The 24756-nt window shown below is 34.8% G+C and overlaps 4 protein-coding genes across 11 annotated transcripts; 1 reads left to right on the top strand and 3 right to left on the bottom strand.

Moving 5' to 3' along the window:
• Positions 1 to 338: 338 nt before the first annotated feature.
• On the top strand, positions 339 to 7104 carry LOC125215969 (AAR2 protein family). 2 transcript variants are annotated; one of them, XM_048117556.2, is made up of 13 exons: positions 341 to 1030; positions 1119 to 1201; positions 1298 to 1355; positions 2248 to 2307; positions 2717 to 2846; positions 3576 to 3790; positions 3865 to 3957; positions 4044 to 4115; positions 5009 to 5041; positions 5685 to 5825; positions 6098 to 6154; positions 6783 to 6878; positions 6947 to 7104. In XM_048117556.2, exons 1-13 carry the CDS (start codon positions 935 to 937, stop codon positions 6983 to 6985), a joined length of 1173 nt encoding a protein of 390 aa, XP_047973513.1. In that variant the 5' UTR covers positions 341 to 934; the 3' UTR covers positions 6986 to 7104. The 2 variants fall into 2 exon arrangements, with proteins under 2 accessions (XP_047973514.1, XP_047973513.1); XM_048117557.2 differs by lacking the exon at positions 5685 to 5825 and having other exon boundaries at positions 339 to 1030.
• Positions 7105 to 13108: 6004 nt separating this feature from the next.
• Positions 13109 to 14128, bottom strand: LOC125214830 (heavy metal-associated isoprenylated plant protein 21-like). 2 transcript variants are annotated; one of them, XM_048116000.2, is made up of 3 exons: positions 14018 to 14128; positions 13833 to 13908; positions 13109 to 13584 (listed from the first exon to the last, which is right to left on the bottom strand). In XM_048116000.2, exons 1-3 carry the CDS (start codon positions 14087 to 14089, stop codon positions 13286 to 13288), a joined length of 447 nt encoding a protein of 148 aa, XP_047971957.1. In that variant the 5' UTR covers positions 14090 to 14128; the 3' UTR covers positions 13109 to 13285. The 2 variants fall into 2 exon arrangements, with proteins under 2 accessions (XP_047971957.1, XP_047971958.1); XM_048116001.2 differs by having other exon boundaries at positions 13109 to 13581.
• A 1838-nt stretch (positions 14129 to 15966) lies between these two features.
• On the bottom strand, positions 15967 to 20183 carry LOC125214829 (uncharacterized). Of its 3 annotated transcripts, none has more exons than XM_089066309.1 (9): positions 20027 to 20183; positions 19069 to 19186; positions 18925 to 18982; positions 18690 to 18824; positions 17995 to 18597; positions 17780 to 17923; positions 17581 to 17709; positions 17017 to 17058; positions 15967 to 16702 (listed from the first exon to the last, which is right to left on the bottom strand). In XM_089066309.1, the coding sequence occupies exons 2-9, from the start codon at positions 19182 to 19184 to the stop codon at positions 16088 to 16090; spliced, it is 1842 nt and encodes a 613-aa protein (XP_088922435.1). In that variant the 5' UTR covers positions 19185 to 19186; positions 20027 to 20183; the 3' UTR covers positions 15967 to 16087. The 3 variants fall into 3 exon arrangements, with proteins under 3 accessions (XP_088922435.1, XP_088922434.1, XP_047971955.1); XM_089066308.1 differs by having other exon boundaries at positions 19069 to 19220; positions 20027 to 20177; XM_048115998.2 differs by having other exon boundaries at positions 19069 to 19189; positions 20027 to 20173.
• Positions 20184 to 20787: 604 nt separating this feature from the next.
• On the bottom strand, positions 20788 to 24394 carry LOC125212400 (RNA polymerase II transcription elongation factor). 4 transcript variants are annotated; one of them, XM_048112565.2, is made up of 6 exons: positions 24274 to 24388; positions 23695 to 23759; positions 23287 to 23531; positions 22581 to 22945; positions 22093 to 22135; positions 20788 to 21499 (listed from the first exon to the last, which is right to left on the bottom strand). In XM_048112565.2, the coding sequence occupies exons 3-6, from the start codon at positions 23405 to 23407 to the stop codon at positions 21063 to 21065; spliced, it is 966 nt and encodes a 321-aa protein (XP_047968522.1). In that variant the 5' UTR covers positions 23408 to 23531; positions 23695 to 23759; positions 24274 to 24388; the 3' UTR covers positions 20788 to 21062. The 4 variants fall into 4 exon arrangements, with proteins under 4 accessions (XP_047968522.1, XP_047968523.1, XP_088923513.1 ...); XM_048112566.2 differs by having other exon boundaries at positions 24280 to 24388; XM_089067387.1 differs by lacking the exon at positions 23695 to 23759 and having other exon boundaries at positions 24274 to 24394.
• Between the last annotated feature and the right edge of the window lie 362 nt (positions 24395 to 24756).

Genomic DNA, 24756 nt, shown 5'->3' with positions numbered 1-24756 from the left:
TTGCGTGGTGATTGGTAAATTATCGAATAGAGATGTTGAGCGATCGAACAAAAGAGGGAGAATAGGTTTCGTGGCTTGGAACAACACCAAGTTAATTTTTTTGTCTCTATAAAAGAAAGTTGAATAAAGCTTTAAATAATTAAATAAATAAATAAAATATATGAACTTGGGCTGACCCAAGTACAATTAAATCAAAGTCCAATGTCCAACTTAAATACAAATCGGGCTATCCTAACTTGTTTTGACAAAAAAATATGTCATAGCCCAATGCTTCAAATAATTTCCCAATCCCAAATTATTCATTCCTCTCACAGATTTGGCGACTTCTATGCTTCCGGTGAGACTTCTGATATCCTTTAACCTGCAACCAAAGAGTCATCATTTAAGCCTCTTAATTACTTGCCCTTTCACTTCAACTTCACTATCGTTTACACTCCAATTTGTTTTCCATCAAATAAATTCTAAATTTCATTGCAAAATACCAAAGGAGATGAGAGACCAGGGAAAAGATATTTTCGACCACTAAATTTCATTTCATTTCAAAATTTTGTGAGAATTTCATTCAATAGTGTCAAGAATTGTGATTACATAAATATCCCAAAACTCCCCTTAGTAATTCCATAAATATCCCAAAACTTCCCTTATAATTCTATAAATACCCCCAAAATTCCACCTTGGGCTCATTCTTTGTGTTAGAAATTAAAATGTGTGAAAAACAGACCGAAATCAATTAATTCCATTCGGTTCGGTTCGGTCCATGACGTGTATGCTGGGTTTGGTCATTGATTCGAACACTTTGAGGGCTAGGTCAGGAGAAGAGTGAAGAGTTTTCTGGAATTCGCGGGAAAATAGAGCATTGGGGTTTAGCAAAGTGAAGACTATTGAAAGCCTTGAATTTCGCAGAATAGTGAACTAAGGGTCAATTTGGAGAAGAATGGATGCAGATACGGCTTTAGAATTAGTGAAGAAAGGCGCTACGCTTCTCGCGCTCGACGTCCCTCCCTACACTCTATTCGGTATTGATACCCAGGTACTCATTTCTCACAGTATGTGATGTGTGTGAGTGCGTGTTTTGCATTTTCAGCTTTCTACATACTCATTTGTGTGTTTCTCTGCAGATGTTTTCGGTAGGTCCTAATTTTAAGGGTGTCAAGATGATTCCTCCCGGTATTCACTATATCTACTATAGCTCTTGTAACAGGTGACCAGTTGTTAACGCTCAACGTAACAATTAGAAATGTTCTTGAATACTTTCAATGTCATATGATTACTTTTGAGCTCTTGTTATTTCTTACAGGGAAGGCAGTGATTTTTCTCCGATAATTGGTTTCTTCATCAATGCAAGCTCATCACAGGTGTTTAGTGTAATTATGTTTTTTATTTGCATCTTATAATGTACATTTAAGACCCTACGATTGTTGAATTTCACGAAGATATGTAGAACTATATGTTTAGTTCATCTCATTACATCTCAGCTTGTGAAGGCTACTAATAGAGAAGATGCCACTGTTGATTGGGAAATAGGTAGAGAACGCAGAGAAGAGAAAGAACATGATAATAACGATAGAGTAAAGCAGTAAACAAAAGATAAATTCTCCTGTAAAGAGCCTCTAAAGAGGTGGATCCTCCGAAAAGGGCCACATCAACATGCTTCACTCAAACTGTATTCTTGTTGATTAATGTGTAGGACATAAGCCCTGTATAATAAAGTACTGTCAGACTCCCAACTAAATAAAACTCTTAACTTGAGTCTAATTCTAAAAGGTAAATCTGCAGGAACATATCCGGGAACCAGGGAACATTGTCTATAAGCTACTTTTGACTTATGATGAGGAATTTGCTGGTATTCTGTTGTTAATTATTGGAGGCATAAGGTGCAAAGACACCCTGATTGTTTATTAGGATTTACATATACCCTCCTAAAAAATTTACACTATCACCTTCCTAACACTATCTCATGATTGTCTCTGGTCATTTAATTAATCTCGCAGCTGGATATCTTATACCCGGGGCCTTTAATGAACTCTGTTAATTGCATGTTCCTGTATCAAATCAATTCTAAAGCTCTAACTTCAACTTCGAATGCAAAAAGTTTTTATACATCAGTTGCTAGCCAGAGTGCCACATCTTGAAATCGTAATTCTCCGATGGAATATAAGCTGCTAATACATTTGCCCCCAGAAATCTGTCCTTTGAGGCGACATTGTTCAAGATTAACATTGTGTATCCTTAACATGACTATGGAAGGTGATTGTTCGGAGATGGGATCAAAAGGAAGAGCGGCTAGTCAAAGTTTTAGAGGAAGAGGTGAGTGTTTGTGTAACCATATGCTTACATTTTTTCTGATGACTTATACTATGCACATAAAGCTGCACACTGGCATCAAATTCTTACCTAGCTTTCCTTGGATTGCTGGGCTAATTTGAATGTGTTAATACCCAGTTGTCTCTTATGATAAATAAATGACCACACATTTTTGGCAAGTGATATCTTTAACTTGCCATGATGGGTACCTTTTGTTAATGCATAATTCTGCTTCTGCATGAAAAATGATATTGGAAACTGAATTGGCTTAGATATCTAGTAAACTCTTGACTCCTAATATCTTTTGGACTTCATAAAATTATATTTATGTTGGAAAAAGTCATGATATCGTTCAGCAATGCTTGCTTATGTCATGATTATGAAACTTTTCCTAAAATTCTATTTTATACAGGAAGACAGATATTCTGATGCTGTTAAAAGATTGGAATTTGATATGCAGCTCGGACCATATGCATTAAACCAATATGGGGATTGGATACATTTGTCCAACTTCATTACCAAGGATACTGTTGACCGTCTTGGTAGGTATTATAACGTTTTGATGGTGTATCTGCTATGTGTTCTTGCATCTCATGTTGATCCATTTTGGCCTTCTATTGATCTATTCTATAGTGTATATGGCTTGTAATTACTGGAACTAAATAACAATAGGAATTGATCTCATTACATGACAAAATAATTGTTATTGGCATTCACCTTGGTCAAATATACCCATACTGGGAAAAAATCTGCCAGTTTATTGTACTTAAGGTGGGTTCATGACGTGGATAGAGTCCCTCATTAAGTCATGACTTTTGCTGTAGTTAGCTTCTACTATATGATAACTTGGTTAAGACATGATTAGACAAACAAAAGATAAAATCATCACATTAGCACTGTTAAGATTTGTATACCAACACTGTTCTTTATATTAAAAATAAAGTTTCAGTTGGTCTGTTCTTCATTAATGGTGACCAGAGTAAATAGGAAGGTCCGTATGCATTGGAAAATTGAACTTCATGCATATTCATATCTACAGCATATGGCAGTTACAAAGCCTCTTTTGGGTCATTGGGTGCCATGATCACTTAATAGAGGCACTACTTTTTGGAACTTAATATATCATGGTTACCTTTGTTATCTACGTTCATGTTAAATTAAGTTATGTCAGATTTCTAATATCAAATGCAGTCATTAGGATTTGTATATATCCCTTCATGCTGATGCATTTGTCTTTTTTCACTCGTTGACTGGGATATACTCTTTTTTAGAACCTATTGGAGGGGATATCACAATTGCATGTGAATCGGAAATGTTTTCTGGAACATCCATGGATAAATCTTTGGCTGAGCAGTTAAAGAACAGCAAGTTTTCAGGTCATGAAAAAAAGTCCCAAAAGCAAGGTTGCTACTACACTACTATTCCCCGAGTTGTCAAACGAAAGGGAATCTATGGGGAGGATATCACTAGTTTGAATCTCGACAAGGTATTGAAATTATTACTTTCTGAATTGGTATTTTAAGCTATTCCTGACTATGGGAATTATTCTACTAATTTCAGACGCATCTCCTGGAAACCATATTGATCAAAGAATATGGCAGTGATGAAAACGCACTTCTAGCAGAATTGCAGTTTGCATTCATTGCATTTCTGGTAATAAAAAAGTCTTATATGTGAGATTTATTATATGATGTGAAAAATATGTGCTGGCCTGTGCTCATGTGTCATATATTATGCAGATGGGTCAATCTCTTCAAGCATTTGTGCAATGGAAGCTCTTAGTGAGCCTCTTACTTGGCTGTACAGAATCTGTAAGTGCTCATAGATCATTGGATTCCTCGAATGTTGTAATATTTGATTGAGATGCAAATTGTGATCGACAGTATCTGTTAATTATTTCCCCTGTCAAAGTCTTTTGTGATGTGAGTATTGGTTAAATATGAAACTTCACATGCGAACATGCTGTAGTCAATGGAAATCTGACTAGTTAGAATTGTTTTGTGGAAACTGTGATCCTTGAACTTTGTATATCATGCATAAATGTGGAGGTGAGTCTGCAGCCTTCTTATGCCTGTCATTTGGGCATTAGAATTCGTTTTTCGTTTGCCTCCCACATTAGCAAATTAGGAGCTTTATCTATGTCAAATAAGCATAGGTGGAAGGTATGAAATTTCAATATGTAGTTGGATAATTCTTACTCCCTCCGACCCCAAAGAATATATGCATTTTGGGTTCGGCACGGGTTTTAATGTAAAATTGGTAAAGTAATAGAGAGGTAGAGAGAAAGTAATTAAAGTATTGTTAGTGGAGAATGGGTCCCACCTCATTAGAGAGAAAAGACATTTCAAAATTAGAAAGTGCATATTCTTGTGGTACGGACTAAAAAGGAAAGAATGCATATTCTTGTGGGACGGAGGGAGTATGAAACTTGGATTTTATTCACTAGAAGGTTGTTTCTCTTGTCTTGTAAATGAATAGTATATGAATATCATCATCATGTGTAATAATGACCCCTTTGCAATTCATCTTTACATTAGTTACAAAAGTTTATTATTTAAAAAGGCATATCAAAATGATGTTTATCTCTTAATGCATATCTGAATGATATTTATCTCAATGCACATGTAATATCTTACATATTTATGTAAACTCTTATCTCTAATTTGTTGCCTCTACTCTTTCCATGTTTTCTTCTTCCATGTAGCCTCTTCGTTCCAGGAGTTCTCTTTTTACCAAGGTATATTATTCATCCTCTGTGCTCTACTTTATGACCAAGGTGGCAATGTAGTTGCTTATTTGCATATCTCATAGGAAGATCCACTGAGAAGTGAGAAGTGAGAACTCTCCTCTCCGTTTTCCTTGTAATATTTTCCCAAAAAGTGATTTTCTTTATTGTCACATCTGCAATCATGTGTAAACTGTTCATGCTCTTCTCTATATAATCAAGGAGGGAATGCAGTTGCCTGATCTGTGCATCTCAGAGAAAGGTCTACTGAGAACTCTCCTCTCCCTCTGAGTTCTCTTTATACTCTTTTGATGGTGATCTCTTAGTCTCAGTAGACCTTTCTCTCAAGAAAGTAATTCCTTCTTTGTCACATCTGCAATTATGTGTAGATGATTGATAAAAGTTTATCATGGTTACAGTTGAGTTGCCATATATTTTTCTTCATCACATGACAAAATACAATGCACTTCTTAACCAAGAGGACTTGCAATCCTATGATTTTCAGCTTTATGGGTCAGGCTGTATGTGTTAAGTGGATACAGCATCTACTTGGCATTTGGCTACTTGGCATGATTACTTTTGCAACATTAGCATAGTTCTCATTTTCTCTTTGCCATTATCTTTATGCTGGTTTCTAAGACAACTTCATTCACAGTTTATCAAGGTCATATATTATCAGTTAAAATTTGGGTTTCAAAAGGAACAAAAAGGTACCGGTGATGTGCCACAAGGAGTGTCAGCATTATTAGAAGAGTCTTGGTTATCTTCTGATAGCTTTTTGCACCGGTTATGCAAGGTAATGCTATCAATACAGTCTATTAGAAAAAAATATGTATCCAGATATGATTTTCGCCATTTGTGCTTTTTTACTTATAACATGATTTTTTCCCTAGGTTCACTCCGACATTTTTCTTAACTCTTAGTACCAAACACCAACTTTTCCATCCAATTAACTAGAGTTATATCATCCTTTAAATTATCATATTCCTGAATAGTTTGGAAATTTCTGGTATTCTATTATGAGCACTAGGTCATCAGATGTGCATAAGATCCATTTTTGTATTGCAGGATTTCTTTTCGGTAGTGTTCGAAGCTCCAGTGGTGGATGGAGATCTTCTTACTTGGGTGAGTTATCCTAATACTATTTCTTTTAGCGTGCTGTTTAACAAGATTGTCATTCAGTCTTTTTCTACAATTTGACAGTGATTTGATCCGTAACTGTTGGCAATTGGTATTATCCATATTCAATAACTAATTTTGTATCAGTATAGAACCTTAGAGATGCTGAATGTTTGAAAGCTAGGGCACTTCTAGCTCCATTGCCATTTCCTGTTTCGGTTTCATGATCTCAGGTGTTCAAAATATCAGTCATTCTTTGAAAATTTCCAACTTGGTTCTTATCCGGGAACGGGGATCTGTTAGAAACTTAGAATCATCAAGATTCATTATAAACTGATACTGTAAAATAACAAGAAGTTTGAGGTATTCTCAGCTCAAAAAATTTAACTGAGCTTAGGTTTGTGTTTCCAAAAGATTAGAGCAGATTAGGTCATAGTTATTATCTTAACGTAATGGCCAACTTAGGCACTTAGGCACTTAGGCCATCGTCAATTTCTAACTTTGCCATTAAAAAATTCAAATAAACAAAAGTGTGGCACTATAGGAGAATTAGACGGAGCTGTGTTGGTAGAGAGCTTCCATATGCTGCCCTTTTAAGATGGTTTTGCTGAATACGTGCTTTTAATTTTGTAAGACGAGAAGGCTGAGGTCACTGCTCGAAGAAACTATAGGATGGAATTTCGAGGAGAATGGTGCAGCTGATGGAATCGACTTTGACGAAGAAGATGAGGTACATGAGCCACTTTTAATATATCTCATTACATTATATTTATGCTAATCATTCTTCAAATCTTGCAGTATGCTCCAGTGGTAGTGAATTTGGATGGAGTATTTTAATCTTACTTGAGAATGTAGTAGTTGTCTATGAATATACAAGAGCGTAGATTGTTGTTTTGTATGTAGTTTCAATCAACCACCAGCCTTACTCTTCAAATTAAACAGAAAAAGCTCGTGCATGTTGAGGTTGTGATTTCTTAGTCAGTAACTTATTTTGTAATTGAAATATAAGAAATGTATACTGTAATAACAAATTAAATCTACCAAAAGTTGTTATTTTTAGGCAATTAACATTTTCGAAGTATATACGCACTTGAAACCGTTAAAAGTGTCTTGAGAAAAATTATGGCCTCATAATATACCGTCTTTAATAATAATAGTAGTAATAATAATAATAATAATAATAATAATAATATCATGCATAGATGTTTTTAATCCCTTAAACCGAATAAGTCATATTTAAACACTTGGTGATTGGTATTTGTGTTTCCTAAACCAGATCAATAGTTTCACCATGAGTTATCTTGAAATTTATTCAAAACAATTTTGTGTACCATCTCAACTCTTAATTGTTAACTTTTGTGCCCATTCAAAATGTTGCCTTTCAATGAAAGCGAATTTAAGCAAACTTTATTCTGTCAAAATTTGATGTTTTCAAACTTTATTTTGTGCTAAAGACTTTTTTGGTGCACTAAAGCACATCGTGTCTATCTTGTAGTTTATGCCAAAGCTATATCCTTGTAGCGCTTGAGGCAAAAGTATGGAGTGATCGCCGGTGTATAGACATGAATAAGGAACTGCTACTATTTTTAAAATGGAGGATTTTAATAAACAAAATCACACTAAAAAGAGAGATTTCACGAGTATGCAACTATGAAATTGTGTCGTCGATAAGAACTTAGCAGATTTGATAGGTAAACAAACATCTTTCTTTTCCCGTGTTCATCAGATAAAAATTTTAGGATTAAGTTTTGCTAAGTCTAAGATAATTCTAAAATTGGTAATCCTTTAAAAGTTTCTCATCGTAACATTCCCGATATCTCTTATCATATGTAACCATTTCATAATACGTCATAATGAAACAAAATTTGATTAATTATACTTTATGACGTGATGAGGCATTGACTGAAATGTAAATATGGCATAATTTTGAAAATACATAAAATGGAATCTTTTGCCTTTCAAAAATGTTGCAAATATTGAACCAGGCAATATTTTCCACCTTCTAAAGATGGAATTGGATCTCCGAAAAGACTTTGCAATATGCCATGTTTGTAGGTTTTTTGACAAAATGAGGGCCACGTAATTTTTTAAAGCTAATTTCTTGTCAAGGACTCCCTTGGTCCTCAATAATAGTAGTACATTAATTAGTGACATATTTTAGTAAACTAATTGGTGGATATAGTTTGAAAGGATAATTAGTAACAATCTCATAATTAGATAGCGCATAGTAAATAAAATGTATTTAGAAGTGTGTGTATTTTGACATAGAGGCAGAGTATTAATGTATAAGACGAAAAATCTTGGATTTGCGTCTACCATATCAATCCAAAAATAGTACTGTACTTGGAAGATTGAAATACAACATGGAATATATGTTGCACTTTTGGGGAGACCTTAAAATAGTAACAATGCTATAATTTATGGGGGAATGGAAGTACTATAGTCGTAGCTTTATTGAAATATTACCTCCGTCTAAAAAAAATAGATAAAGTTATAAATGATACGAGTTTTAATGCACAAGTGGTAAAGTAAAAAAGAGGGTAAAAAGATGGTAGAAGAAGTGTTAATGGATTGTGGGGTCCACATTTAGAATTATGTGTAGAATTAAGTATTTTTTTTTAACTTTTCATATTTAGAATTGGTCTAATTTTGATGGACACCCCAAAATAGTAAAATTAATCTATTTTTTGTGGACGAAGGTAGGATTATGTATATATATTCATCCGACCCTACTGTCAGCGTATATGGACCATAAAACCATTACATTCGGCCTTTTTAGGTTTCGCGGGCCATGATCGTATAGTGTGTTTATGTATGAGTGTGTGTATAGTGTGTTTATGTATGAGTGTGTGTATCTCAATGGCCAAATTTGCGTTTTAGTAGTGGGGCTAACATGTCACGTATATGATAATCTTATCCATCGGGATGTAGGCCGCATGTGGTATCATCTTCGGCATCACCCCTTTCACTTTTCGGAGGTCCTTTGGTGTGATCTTGTATCTCAACGGTGCTATTCAAAACTTGAAATCAGGCCTGACGGAACTGTGAAAAGAAAAAAAAAAAAAAAACTTCTTTTACCCAACGACAACAGAAGATATTCATTGTATCCAATCTTACGAGATCTGTATTCTGAATCCGTCACCGGTATATAGGAGTATATGATAAAACCATTGTTGTAATTTGGCCAAATCGTCGTCCTACGGGTGTAAGAGCATCCCCATCCGTGCTCTTAAATAAGAGCACGGAGGTGGGCCCGGACCCACTTTTACTCCTTGTCCTTAGGCAAGAGCACAACACCCACATCCGTGCTCTTCCACAAGGACAAGCTCAAGGATCCCACTATTCTATTATTCAATTTAAATACTTCAATTACTAAAAACATTTCTACAATTTAAAAATATATTAAAATACAAAAATTACATAATTAAATCCTAAAAAATAAAAATTACATAATTATAATCCTAAAAAATAAAATACATAATTAAAATGTGAATTTTGGAGGAAAAAATTTGAAAAATAAATTAAAAGTGTGTAGAAAACGGATATAATTTATTGAGAATTGGGAAAATAATATTTTTATTATTTAAAAATAATTTTTTAAATTAAATTCGAATTTTTAAAAAAAATTAAAAAAAAACGAAATTGTCGTTGGCCAATCGTGTGCCGCCACGTAAGGCTGCTCAGCGGCACGGACGTGCTATTATTTAAGAGCAGCGTCGTACCGCTGGCACGGACGGACGAGCTATATTGGCGGACGAGCTTTTCCTTGCCAGCGGCAAGGACGGACGGACGGCGATGCTCTTACTGCTGCGGATGCTCTGATCTAATCAACCCTAAACCATATATACTCGATTTATTTTGGATTCATCTTCTCGAGAAATCTATTCAAGTTAGATTAAATAATCAAAAGACGTTATATTGTTCAAAAAATTGGAATTAGTAGCAAAAATATACTAATTAATGTGAAGTGAAATACAAAATTCTTTTTACTTATTTTTATTTAAATTTTCAGTGTATAATGTAGAAAAGAGTCTTTACTACATGATTGTCTCTCTTATTTTACAATTTTTCCACTTTAACTATTTATTACTCCCTCCGTCCCGCTTTAGCAGTCCCGTTGACTTTTCTGCACTTTTTTTGTAAAAATGATAATAAATAGTTAAAGTGGAAAAATAATAAAGTAAAAAAGAGAAATATATAGAGAAGAGTTTTATCTACATTATTCTCTTTTTTACTTTATTATTTCTCCACTTTAACTATTTATTATCATTTTTACAAAACGAGTACAGAAAAGTCAATGGGACTGCTAAAGCGGGACGGAGGGAGTATCATTTTATAAAATGAGCGCAGAAAAATCAACAAGACTCCTAATGGCGGACGAAGAAAGTAATTACATATTTATTTATCTATATATGTTTATAGACTTATAGTTGTATTTAGTTTGTGCAACTTTGCCTCTCTAGAATCAATTACGCTGCCACTGCGCGGGCTTGTAGTTGCATTTAGTTGATTGTTACATTAGTTCCCATCGGTTTAGGGTGGGCTCAAAGCACAGAATCTAATTCCATAATCACAAATTTAAAGGTACGTATGTGTCTAAATTTTTGAATCTCCATTTCATCTGTTTTTGTCTTGATTTGACTATTCCACTCTCTTTCACCTAAGCTTTTAAGATCGATTAGCACTTTTCTCAATATAATCTAGATCTGCGTACATATAATATATATGTAATTAAAGTAGTAATATATTTTTCCGATTATAAGTCAACCTACCTCAAATTAATTGGAAGAGAGGCAAGTCAAAAAAATTATTTGGATAAGACTTGAAAATTTACTCATTTTATGCTATTATGATTTCGTGAAAATTAAATTAAGTTAACATATAACAAGAGAAACATTTTATTAAACGAATTGACATTAAGCACATAGACCATAGTATATAGTTTTTTCAAATATATAATAAGACAAAGATTATAGTAATTCCGTAATAATATACCCCGAATAAAATTTAATATGTTAAATAAAGTAGTCGTAATTTGGTATTTTAGTAATTTTCATAATTACATTTGTAATTCGACCTAAAGATTGAATCCAGAGCATAATATACCCAAAACAAAAATAATACTTTTCGATCGTCTTATACATTTTCATTCATTAGACTTATATATTTATTTTCCAATCTAAATAATTATAAAAAAGTACCCCATCTTTCTATTATTAATATTAATATTCAATTGTAGTGAGTTAAGCATCCTAACACAAGCAAGTGCGGCGCCTCTTTTTGTCGCCAGAAATATGTGAAGAAGAACGTAGCTACGAATGTTCAAAATATGTGATTTTCATTTACTAAAATTTATTCTGAAATTCTATTGGAGTTCAGCTTGACAAAGTGGTCAAAATGCTAACCTCTTTCGAATTTAGAGTTAGAAAAAGAGAATAATAGTTTCAGACTCTAAATTGGCATAATATTGTAGATGCATGTTCATCAGTTACCTAAAATCATTTGAAGACAATCATTTGCATGTTCATCAGTTGGGTAGAATCATTTAGAGCCAAATCTAGCTATTGATTGACAGATGTTTCCGATAATTATAATTAAAAGTCGTTGCGAATATTAATTAGCAAGGTCCCATAAATAGTCCCACTCCGCATTGTGTCCAATTTTAATAGGACACTAATAAACTAATGAACTTTTATGATAATTCAATGATCCCAGATTTATGCTCACTCCATTTATAATGAGACTTCTATTGATAGACAATCGAAGTATAAGATATGAACTAGTAATTAAATCCGAACTGAAAAATCTATACAACTTTGTTCATATTTGAATTTTAAAAATCAATTAGGATTAGAATATGCAGTGTATATTTTATAAACTGTACGATACTATTTTGTATGGGGCTATTTGCAGGGGCAAATACCCGAAATCTTAATAATCGATCCGAATTAAACCAAAATAGTAGTATAAAATTTAGAAGGGGAGAAGGCGGCAAGAGGGGGAGACGACGACGATGGTGGTGGTGGGGAATGGGGAGACAACGGTAGTGCAAGCAGGGAAGAGGAGACGACGGGTGGTGGAGGAGGGGGCGACATGTGGTACAAAAGATGGAGGGTGAAGATGAATAGGTGTGCTCATATGAGAACCCTAATCTTTTTCTAATTAGAAAATTGGTTATATATTGTAGGTAAATTTTTATGCAATTTCTGACATTTCTATTTGAAACAAATTTTATAGTTTGGATTTAGTTATTTCGATATTTCAGGTTGGTTCAGTTCAGATTGAGAAAATTTCAGAATCAAAATCCGAATACTTTCTCTAGCTATTTGCATGTAAATTTTAGAAGTTTCAATAATATATATATTTTTTTAATACATTAGTAAAACCTACATGTTCATTACTGAACTATTGATTTGATCAAATTTTGCAATTCAGGCTAATATTAATACTAACCTGACTTGTTGCTTAATTGATGTAATATAATCGACTGATAATTAAAAGGATATAACACTGAAACAGTGGGAAAAAAAACAAGCTAAAAGGTAGAATTCCATAAAAAATCTGGAAAAGAAAAACTTGACCTTTTGAAAGTTGCAAATATAGTCTTGGTCTACATTTTTCGGCTCAAAATTCCAACGTAAATATGTAGGCGTCTTGGCTACATTTTCCAACTTTTTAAAAGATCGTTCTTTTTGTTCTTACTTTTCCTTTTTGAGATTTTGAAAGTAAGACTATTTTCATTTATAACTCGAAAGGAATCGTTAAAATTAAGTACAGGAAATCCACTGCCAAGTAGTAAAATTTAACAAAGGAATCCACCTTAAGTGTGTGCAACAAGTAGCCTCAAAAGCTAATTCAACTATACCTAAAAGTTGTTCCCTCTCCCAACAAAAGAAGCAAAAAATAAAAAAGGAAAAAAAAAATAAACAACCAAGAAAACAACAAAGTGAAACTGTCAACTAAGCCATAAACATAGAACTTGGTTTCATTTCATATATGCCTCAAATACTTATTATTCTCGCTCATCATCTTACGTTTAAAAGTCAAAATAGCCTCTTTCCAAAAGAGGAAAAACCCTCATACCACAAGGCAGAGGAACACCTCTATATAATAACTAATGAAAAATATAATAATTAATTACATTATAGAGCAAGCATTAGGGTTGTCTTCACTGAAGAGATATGTCATGGCTTCTTCAGTTGCATTAGGCACAGGAGCGGTGGCACCCTGAACGTTCCGTACGAAGCCAGCTGGTGCCTTTTTGTCGTAAACTTGAGCGACATGAGGGTTCTGAACAAAGTTGTATGGAATAAAAGGCCAGAATTCAGCTTTCTTTCCTGTGTTATTCACTCTCTTCAAAACTTTGTTGGGATCAACATAGCCATTCACTGTCACACGGCTTAGCTTTCGGTTTATGTCGATGGATTTCACTCCTGCTATATCAATGATCAAGTCGTTATGAAGATTGCATGAACATAAAATTTGGTCGAATTCGGGCTTGCTAGCAAAATCAAATGAAAATCACAAGTAGTATGACAAATTTTTAAGTTGAAGCTGTGCTACATTTTTGGAACTATCACAATTTGATAAAGAATTTAGTTGTAGAAAGAATTACCATACTAGGAAGAGAAAAGGGTTTGGAGGAATTAATGGGAAAAAAAGGAGATAAATTAAGATTGTGAACCTTTGATGTGTTTGATGGCATTCTTTACTCTTCTCTCACATCCATCACAGTCCATTTTCACTCTGATCTCAACCGTCTGCAACACAAGTCCATGCATAAGAAATTATGAAGAAACACATTTTTGAATAATTGTGTGTGTAGAAGCAAAGGAGGTAGCAATGTGGATGATGATGATTAAGAGGTACCTGCATTGATTTCCTTTTGTTTCTGGTTGTGGTGGAAGTGCACAACTTCAAGAGATAGTTGAGAGCACCCATATTTTACTACTTCTCACCACAAGTCAATGAAGAAGAGATCATATTGTGTTTATTCTATTATATAGACCTCAATATATATAAAGTGGGAATATATAGGAAGATAAGGTGTAATTGTTAATTTTTAAATAGTATAAAGGTCTCTCTTTGTCAAAAAAGTTATGTTTTGAAGCCTTATAAGGGGAAAGGAGGTTTTGTTTTGTACCACATTTTGTGGAAAAAAGATATGGAGAGTGTCAAGTGAATAAATATTTTTCTTATAATTGGTCACATGTAAAAAGATGAGGTTTTACCAAACTACTCTCTCTGTCCCACTCAAGATGGTATCTCTACTTTTTTGTTTATCTCAATCAAGATGATCACTTTCCAATTTTGGAAACAACCTCATCTCTCGTTAAAATATTCAACTACCTTTTTTCTCTCTACCTTATTCTACCTAACAACACTTCCTAAAATCCCGTGCCACTCAAGAATGTGGTCATCTTGAGTGTGACGGAGGGAGTAATTAACAAAACTTAATTCATATGAAACTTCTGAGAAAATTAATATTCTAATTTATTCTTTATTTTTTTAAATTTTATTTCTCAAGAAGATCAACAATATTTTTCATCTATCCCTGATCGTATTAACTCGAACCTTCAACCTATTAATTGAATGAAAAATGTCGTATCAATTAGTTAAGTTGTGCTTCATCGTCTTCGTTTGTTCATTATATTCTTCTAGTTCAAACAACTAAATTAAGTCTAATAAATAACCATGTTCCACTTTCTGAAAATAAAATCTAACAAGAATAGTTATGAATAAAAAAATTCCACTTGGGCATGGACCAAAAATACTTAGAAATTTTAAAATTGAAATGATTGGCAAATTGATATATTAAATTTCTCATTTCTGTTCAATATTCACGATCTGAGGTGAAAAATACCTTCTGTGTTCTATTATTTGTTGATGGTGATAGGCTAATTAGGAAATATTTGTATATTTGAAAAGTGTATAAGTGTTAGCTTTCAATGGGTGCGGACCAGTTTTATATTGATATATATTGCAAAATGCCCCAATAATTGTTCTTGTTCCTTGATTCTGTCCGCAACGGAGTACTACTTTTGTTTGGTTCTTTTCTTCTTTTTATCTTCCTTCCTTTTCATTCCTAATTGATTAGTGCGTGTATATGGCTGTCTTGCTAATCAAATTGAAACATTGCTCTTAAATGAACATTCCCATTGATCGACATACTATAAAAAATTAACAAATATAGTCATCCATATCTATCTAGTATCTTTCAATAGGTTTATGACCGTGAAAATTTTATTTTTCAATTGTCAACTTACAGTACATTGGATAGGATCTTCTGCCCCAAAATTATTGGTGTACAATAAAGTCTGCTTCTACTATTTGGAGTATAAAATTTATTGCCAGAATAAAAGGTACTCTCATTATTATAATGTAATGAACCGCAGGTAATATTATTAATGATAAAGAATATGATAGAGGGCACAAAGATGAGGTTACCGCAGGTCGTTACATTATCGCAATTCGCAAAAGCCAAGAAGAATATGATAGTTCTGCTGTTGATTTTATGTTGTAGTACTATTAATTAGTAGTAGTATTATTTCTTTGGTGTTAATTTATTGATTTTTTTTGTGTCCGGTGTATTTGCGCATTCACAAATGTACAGATATACATAGATTTTGAATAATTAATTAATTTATTAGTTGTTGTAAGTTGAGCATCCCCAATCATCCCCTTAAAAGAACATTAATGTATATTATGTTTTTTCACTCACAAAATTTTAAAAAAAAATTGATTTTATTTTAGTGTAAATCTAAAAATAAGTATTTTTTACTCAAAAACCAAAAAATGAAAATAATTTTAGAATACCATTGGAACTAATTACTTAGAATACCATTGGCCTGGTAAAAATTGAACTACATCTACAAGAGAAGAAACAAATATTACAACATAAAAAAACTAGATACATTTTGAGAGAGAGATTAATGAAGGTCAATCAGCTCCTATATCAGTTGAGTTCCATATACACATTTCTAGGTCTAGCTGGCCAGTTGCGTTTAAAAAACCGAAAGGAACCAAGAGAAAATCCACAGGTGGTGATCCTTCAACCCTACCCGGAAAATTGTTTGTGTATGACTTCAGTCTGAGACAACTATTTCCTCTTTCAGATACAATATCATACAGATACTGCTCCTTCAATGAGCTCGGGCTTATGCAAGTTATCATCACCGTATGCCCAATACTCTCCGTTCCTTTATTCAGAAGGAAAAGAATGCCATCTTTCTCGGCTTGAAGCACGAGGAATGTTTCATTCTTGTTTAAGGTGACTGGTAAAGGGCAGTTATACTGGAACCGTCTTCCTGAGTCCCAGTGCTTACTACTAAAATGTTCTGACAATTGTGCAGACGAGCCAACAAAATGGCACTTCTGAAGGGGGCAAGCACACGGTGAACTGATGCAGACTTCTTCGTGCTCTCTTCTCTTGTTGTAATCGACAATTTCTGCACAACCATACTGAGCATTTCGGCAGGGTGCTCTGACTGGATCGTCAATTTCAATATCCACGCACACGGTGTTGCCTTCATCACCATTTATAGGCATATTTTCCTGAAATAACAGAGCAGTAAACCCCTGTTCATTCCATGACATTATTCAACATACAGAAAGTATTTCCAACGATGATTAAGATGTGTCTACAGAAGAGAATGGTATAATAAAATATTCTTAGGAAGGTCAGTGTAAAGAGACCTTAGGGTAAACTAAAAGGGAACTTTAAGGTTAAAGCATTTATCAGATATTGTGAACTGTTGGCAAGAAAATAATTTTCAACCAACAGCAAAACCAATGAAAAATCACCATTAATATCTGGTCGTGTGAAATAATAAGAGAGAGAGAGAAAAAATATCTGAATCATCATTTACCTCTATAGTGATCATGCCCCCATTAACTTGATCTTCTCCAGCCTGTACATGAACTCAATGAATCAGTTGCAAATTTACACATAATCAAGTTGGATATAATAAAGAACTCTAAGAAAGGAGTTGTAAGCCAATGAAAAGCTTGAGAATAAGGTAGCATTTGCCAAGCAGAACATAAAAAGGAATCAAGAAAAAGATGAAACAAAGAAAGTGAGAGAGAGAGAGTTGCATAAAATCTCATGCCGCCCAAGGAAGGGGTCATCTACCTTGGGACGAAGGGAGCAAAAGGGTACAACTGAAAATTTCCATATGTCATTTACTTTGTGAAAATAATGCAATTACAGACTTAGGTGGACCAGATAATTGTAGTTCTTATGGGATCAGAAAGTGCTGGAAGCAGCACCAGCCACCAGGACAACAATAGAAGAGTGAACCAAAGAAGCACGAACAACATGTCCTTCTCATAGTTAGACAAGCAACAAAATTAATGGGTAAATTTGAAACACATGAATAATCACAAGAAGAATCAATACAGTAAAAGATGAATTTCATCTTCAGAATGATTACCTGATAGCCAACCTGCTCAAGTAGAGAATAATTTTCAGCATCTGGTGCCATTACTCCTAAATTACTGCTGTCTAATTGGGTCCTATATCCCAGCATTCCCATCCCAAGTCCTCTTTCCTTGCAAACCACCTACAAGAAAACATTTTAAACCAGATTTGACACTATTACAATAAATGCATATGGGTTACATAAAGCATACCTCTCCACATCCGTAACCACCAAGTTCTCTCTCTTGCTTTTCTCTTTCACTAATTTCTTCTTCACCCCAAGAAGATAGGCATGGAAATAGAGCAGGAGATAGTTCAAACGGTTCTCCAACAGCAACACTCTCGTAATAAAAAAGCTGCAAAAGAACCAAATGGTTGGAAACAAAAAGTAATGTATTCAAAAATGAAAAGATTTATCGAGTCTCACCTGGAGAAACAGAAGACAGCCGCCAACCGCACGTTGTTTCCCTTGACGATAGCGAGCTACTTCTCTAACTAGCCGATCAAGTAAAAATTTCCCCCAGTTATATTGGTGAACAGTGTCCATGTTTGTGAGAAAATGGAGAAACGAAGGACTAACATCCAGCCTTGCCGTGGGGCATATTAGAGTGCCTAACACATAAAGGAGAAAAGACCTCTTAAAATCCTCCCCAGCTTCTGGGACCGCCAACCTTTCTTCCAGGAGTCGGACAGAAATCCCACGATTTGAAGCATTGTACTTCTTGCGCAATTCAGCAATCAGCTCATCAGGTCCGGAGTTAACCACATCCTTCCCACTCGAGGCCAATCCCATCACCAATTCAACATCTCGAGGAGTTAAAGGTATGCGCTCGCCACATATTTCCAAGCTGCGCCGGACAGTATTAAACTTCTCCAATAACCAAAGACACAGGCTGCGTCGCAGAGTTCGGCATCGGAGGTTGAGGATACTACCAAATCCCATGCTCTTTACAGCAGCTTTTTGGTCAGGTGTGAGCTGTTGCAACACATTTAATAGCCGGCCAGGAGAGCATCTGGTAACAAGTTTGGTCTGCAGCACAAGGGTCACCATTTAGGTAAATATTATGAAGATCCAATGTTACATAAACATCTGAACATAAATTTTGGAAAACTTGTGAATACTTGTCTTCTTGGCTTGGGAATACGTGCCGGGGTAGTGCTCAAGTATTTATCCCATACTTCACGGGCACGATTAGTGTATTTTGACTTCTCTTCTGGACTCATCAATTTCCAAGCATCTGAGGCAGCTTTTGTGGCCTAAAAGAGATTGACCATAAGTACACTTCTTTTATCCCCATTCAAACCCAATCTTGTGAGCAGATAATGTTGTATCAACACTATAACAACATAGACATACCACTTTCAAGCCCGAGGATTCTGGATGGGATGCAGTGTACTCCTTAATAAATTCACGGCTAAGTGAAAAATGGCAGGAATCAGCTATATGGATTTCTATATGGGAAACAAAAGTTTGCGGGAAACCATTAATTGAATGTAGTACCTAAAATGCACCCAAGAACATGCAGGGCGTGATGTTCCATCTTGCTTCTTCTTCTTCTTTGGTCGACTGATTTCCGACTCACTATGCTCTTGTTCATTAGTCATGAGCACCATCATATCTTCTTCACATGGAACCATAATTTAGAATAGCACCTTCACCATCATTTAACTCACACTTGAATGAATAACTAGTGAAACTTATAGAACTATTACTAAATCCATGACAGCAATTCATTTCCAAATAAAGAAAGACTGAAAGAACAAAAAAAAACATAGCAGCACTTGACATTCTGAACCAAAAACTGATAAAAGGACACATTTCATGCCATTCACAAACAAGTTTCCTCCGCAACAAAAAATCCACTTCATATCTAAAAAACCTAGAAACTATCATCCAAAATATGGCATCTGTTAAATTTTATGAAAAAAATTCCATATCGAGTATAGACAACAGTTATCTATCAACATGGCCAGAAACCAACTAGGTCCACTTGGTTTATGTACACAACACACAGCAGAAGAAACTACCTGACCATCAGTCTAACTTCAGCTATTCTAGGACGCAAGGGTTACTCAGGAATCAGACAAGCAGAGAATCCTAACATCATCTCACACGTGATACTACTATTGAGCTATTAACTGAGTACTGGTGTAGTCAAACCCAAGCATCTCTTCTCTTGACACAATAAAAAAAAGGATCAAAACTCAACCTCCTTTTTGATAAGAGCCAGTTCTTATGAGGCAAATTGCAGGTTTCGCACACAATTAATGGTAAAATCACTCCGCCTAGATTGCACAAAATGAATTCATATGACGCAATAATTTTCGGAAAATGAAATCCAACATTTTAACAGAAGTGCAAACTGCGATCAATAGACCTAAGAAATTGCGAAATGCAACGCATGCAATCTGCAAAGAAACCGTAATCGGGTTTTGAGCAATAAGGAATCAGCGCGTACCGAGGATCAAGACCTCATGGGCGACGGCAACGGAAGCTCCACCTGCTCCGTCGGCACGGCGGTTTCTCGTCTCCACTATTTCCTTTTTTGTTTCTTTTCCCTTTTTTGCTCCTCTTTTTTTACTTGCATCACTGCATCATTTTTTCTTATTTTGTGGCCATTTCTGAGAAAATGGGCCTTTTAATTTTTTTAGCATTTGGGCCTTCTATTAGAATTTAGCAAATACTTATATTTAAAAATATAATATACTCACTTTTTTTCTCTTCTTTTCTTTTTGGAATTGTACACTATTGTTAAGCATGTATTTATAAATATGGCAGATGCAATTAGAGATATGTTTTCGTATCAGGCTATCGAATAATTAAGGCATCTGTAAAATTCTATATTCATTTTCCCAATCATACTAATTAAATTAATCCTTATTACGAATAAATTCGTGTAAATCTAACTAATTAAATTAAACCTTATTACGAATAAATTCGTGTAAATCTAAAACTATTTAGGGGCCTACTTTAACGAAGCTAAGAAATATAATTAATAATGCATCATATGTTTTTAATAATTTTTTCGACATATGATGTCGTTAATCTTTTTTCACTTCATCGTTAAGCTGTTTTCCTGTTCTAATGTTGTTTACAAAGTAGAATCTTATTAGCTATTTCTGTGACCCTATATAGAGTTAATTTTTTTCAGTCCCAACTGAAAATTGTTGTTTAGATAATTTCAGTTATATATTATTGAAATTCAATAACATCGATAAATAAGTAAAACTGATTCAAACTTTATTGGTAAACTGCCTCAAACTTATGCCAGTCTAACCCTAACCTTAACTCTAATACATGATATTAGTACTATCTTAAACCAATCTATTTGTTATGCGAACCCACTAAACTAACTAGTACAGCTGGTTCATTAAAAAAAAAAAAAAACTAATTTAAAATTACTACAGTACTCCATTAATTTGGAGCAAAAGAATAAAATGTTTATCTGTATACAGAAATACCAATATGAAGAGGCATTCTAATTTATGGGTTGTTCAAATGGAGGTAACCGAATCAGCATCGCTACTCTCGCTGTCGCTGCTACTCCTGCTGCCGCTTCCGCTGCCACTGCCGCTGCTATCACTCCCACTACTGCTACTGGAGCTCGAAGTCTGGCCTTCTCTTGCTTCTGCATTGACCTGTGCTCCGAGTGCTTCTGCAGCATTTGGTTCCTTATCACCTCCGTCATCGCTTATATCAATATCAACAATATCCTCATCCGTATCAGTTTGATGTGGTATGATGTCAAAATCAAGCTCTTTTACTTCGATAGTGCCTCCATCAGCTCCTGCGTTACCATCATCTTCATCCACATTCATTATATCAAGATCTTCTTCATCTTGGTCATCAATCTTCAACTCCGGTGACAGGTTTGATGAATCTGGCTGTGCTACATGGATTTGAACAGCCTTTTCCGGTCTAGGTTTTGCATCTGATTTGAAGAAAAATTAGTTCGCCAATATCTTACGTATGACTCGAATACTGGCACTATGCAAGGCATCCCACCCACAAGGACAAACAAAAAATTATATTTGATGCAAATCAACTTGTATTTGCTATATATTCAGTTGACCCAACGTAACCAAGACAACCAACTACCCCCAAATGCTATCAACAAATTCTAATATGAATTTTATAATGATTTCTTTCTAAACAAACCAAAGAAACAAATCGACTTCACTACCCTCTCTCCCCTTACCCCTTATTCGAGCTTCCCTCTCATACCCGAAAAAAGAAATAGGTCAGAAACAGGCATGCAAAGCTGAATTCTATACTTCAAACGAGGTGAAACTAGAAAGAAGTATAAAAAGCCTAAGATACGTATCACTATCATTATCAATATTTTTTCTTCTTTCACAGATAAAGAACACATATTTCACCATTTCTCATTGTAAGTTCTTTTCCCCTATGACAAACTTTAGCCATGAGTCTTACTAAGTGGAAATGCCTACGGTTAATGAGGGAGGAAAGTCAAATTCATGTGTAGTGCATATGTTGTTGATGTTTATGGATTAGCATACATACCCGAGCATTTGAAGTTTCCAATCTCAATTCGTTCAACTTCAACCTGCAAAAGTTTATGGGATGAGGAAAAGTTTAGTTACTTAGTCCAATGGCATGACACAAGATATCACACAATTCAAGATATTTGCTATACAATACAAGATATCACACCAAATCAACATACTTGCTATACAATCTGTATACAAGTTTTATGTGTATAAATAATCTGAATATGGATAAAAACCAATCATGCACATAAAGGTTCAGAAAATGTGCAGGTCATGTTTAGTACTACTAAGTAATAAATAAACCCCTGAACCACAACATAATATCATATTACATTAATAGCTACAAAATCAGACAAAGTGAATCATTTTTGGAGCTATTATGTGTGCAACAATCAGCCAATTTCTTAAGAGAAAGCCATTTTATAAATAAAGCTTAATTGAAACTTTGACTCTCTAAAAAGATCGAGAAGACATCAATGCAGTTGAATATAAAGAACTTACAGGCAGAGCAGGATATGGGTCCTTGTTCAAAGGCTGATGCTTAATCCCTCTTGCAATCAGTGGTGAACTTGCATCAGCCACTCCAACTGATGCAACCCCTGGCCCTGGCCCTGGCCCTGCATATTCACCCATCTTCCGATTATGCCTCAATCGTTTCACAGCGCGGTGCACCCGCTCCAATCTAAATGACTCTCCATCAAAGAAAAGAACAGCATCATTATCCTTGCAATCTTCACTAGTGCCCTCGAAGGTTACCTTAGGCTTCCCAGGTTGTATATTCTGAAACTCCACGGAGACCTTATTATCCTTGTTCTTATGCAGGGTGCCCCGCTGATTCTTATCGATTGATGCTGGCTTGAACTCATCTGACAAAGAAGGATGAGACAATCCAAATCAGGTGCATAGCTTCAAGCATTGAACTCTCAGAAAACACATTTTATTGCAGGATAGTTCAAGCAATCATAACTCTTGAATGTAAAGAAAGAGAATACAAATGACCATATGCACCTATAATTTGTTTCCATTACCAGAATTAGACAGTGAATAGAAAGAAAAATCCCTTCAGAGTTCAAACCGAAGAGAACTAGAGAAGAGACAAGAAGTTTACCACAAGTTACTAGGCAATTTTAGAACATTAAAAATTTAAGAAAATTAAGCATCCATGTGAAGAGAATGAAAGAAGAATAGTACTAGTAGCAATACTTACAGCGAAAGGTGCAGAATTTTGAGGGATTGTGATCGTGGAATGAGGAGCCTAGGGTTATGTTGTACCACTGATCAGCTTGGGGTGCAGTGCTCGGTTCACTCGAATGGTTCATCCCAGTCATTCTATATATTTTGTAGCGCAATGTCTGACCAAATATACGTTATTCAACGCAGATGATTCTGACGTGGTTGGAATCGACCGATGGTAAGCTTCAACCATTCATGGCTTTGCCATAATCTAACTTCCTGTTGTGTGAAGAAAAGGTCAAAGTTACTGAACCAAAATCATTACATGATTCCAGAAAGTAACTTTCAGTTTCGTTAAGATCAACAACAACAGAATTCGCAATACAAAACATTGTTTACTAAAATTCAGCATCATCTAGAGACAAACTTTTTCTGCTGTTACCTTTGGCATTAACTGTAATTTTATATATCCAAGGTATTCAAGCATCCGATTAAAGCAGCTCATTCCTGAGTAGCAGAACAAACGGCATAAACTATTTGGCAAATAATTCAACTTTGTCATTCATAACGAAACGTAGCTTCCTTATCCAAATGCAGTCACTCTACCATCAATAGGCCTAACACCATCTAACACTAGTGTACTACACAATCAATACTTTTTTTCCCCTAAAACAGTTGGATCGATCCAAGGAAGAAGAATTCCATTAAAGGACTCGGAGATACTTTTTCCAAAAAAAAGCACCTTCTGATGCTATCAGGCTAGCAGAAAAATTCAGACAATTTGGTACTCCCCTAGAAAATCAGTCAAATTGTTCATGGAAAACTTAACAGGATTCACAACAAGACTGGCGATAGTGCCGATTGAGTTTATACACATTATATGGCATGTATAATTTCAAATCACATATCGTTTATGAAACACAGTGAGGCAGAGCAATTTCTCTAAACTACAGCCAGCAATCGGCATTCGGCAGGCATAAAAGAATTCGTCAAAGGCGAGTAATGCATTGCGGAAAGTGACCCGAACTGGTGATGAAGGTGAAAGAATCAGCCCATAGCAGCGGTGGCGGCTCCGGTAGACAGGGCGGTGTCTCTACTATTGTTGCTCTTCTCCTCGCCTTCTTTCTCTGCCATCACCAAAATGTAGAAATTATAAAAAACAAATCTTAGTTATCATCCAAATCAAATGGGCTTTTTGGGATAAAATGGGCTTAATTAGGCATCGGCTTACATCGTAATTTATTTGGGCTTTACTGAAATAAGAGTTATATAATAGTACAACATGTTTTATGTTAATATACTAATATAATTATTGTACACTAGATTGGAAAGAAATAGGAGAGAAAATAATACCACAACGCCATATTATAAAGATCAAAAGTCAGTATATATATATAGGAAGATACAATGTTAGGGTTTAGGGATAAGTCATTAATTGAAAATTATATACGATGAGTAGTACTCCCTCCGTCTCGAGATATTATAGTTCTTTCTTTTGGGCACA

Source organism: Salvia hispanica, chromosome 3 (genome assembly GCF_029641045.1).
Source record: "Salvia hispanica isolate PSC_SH4W2 chromosome 3, Shi_PSC_v1, whole genome shotgun sequence".
Taxonomy (NCBI): domain Eukaryota; kingdom Viridiplantae; phylum Streptophyta; class Magnoliopsida; order Lamiales; family Lamiaceae; genus Salvia; species Salvia hispanica.
The sequence above is the reverse complement of the archived record's forward strand: the minus strand, read 5'-3'. Positions and strand labels throughout refer to the sequence as shown.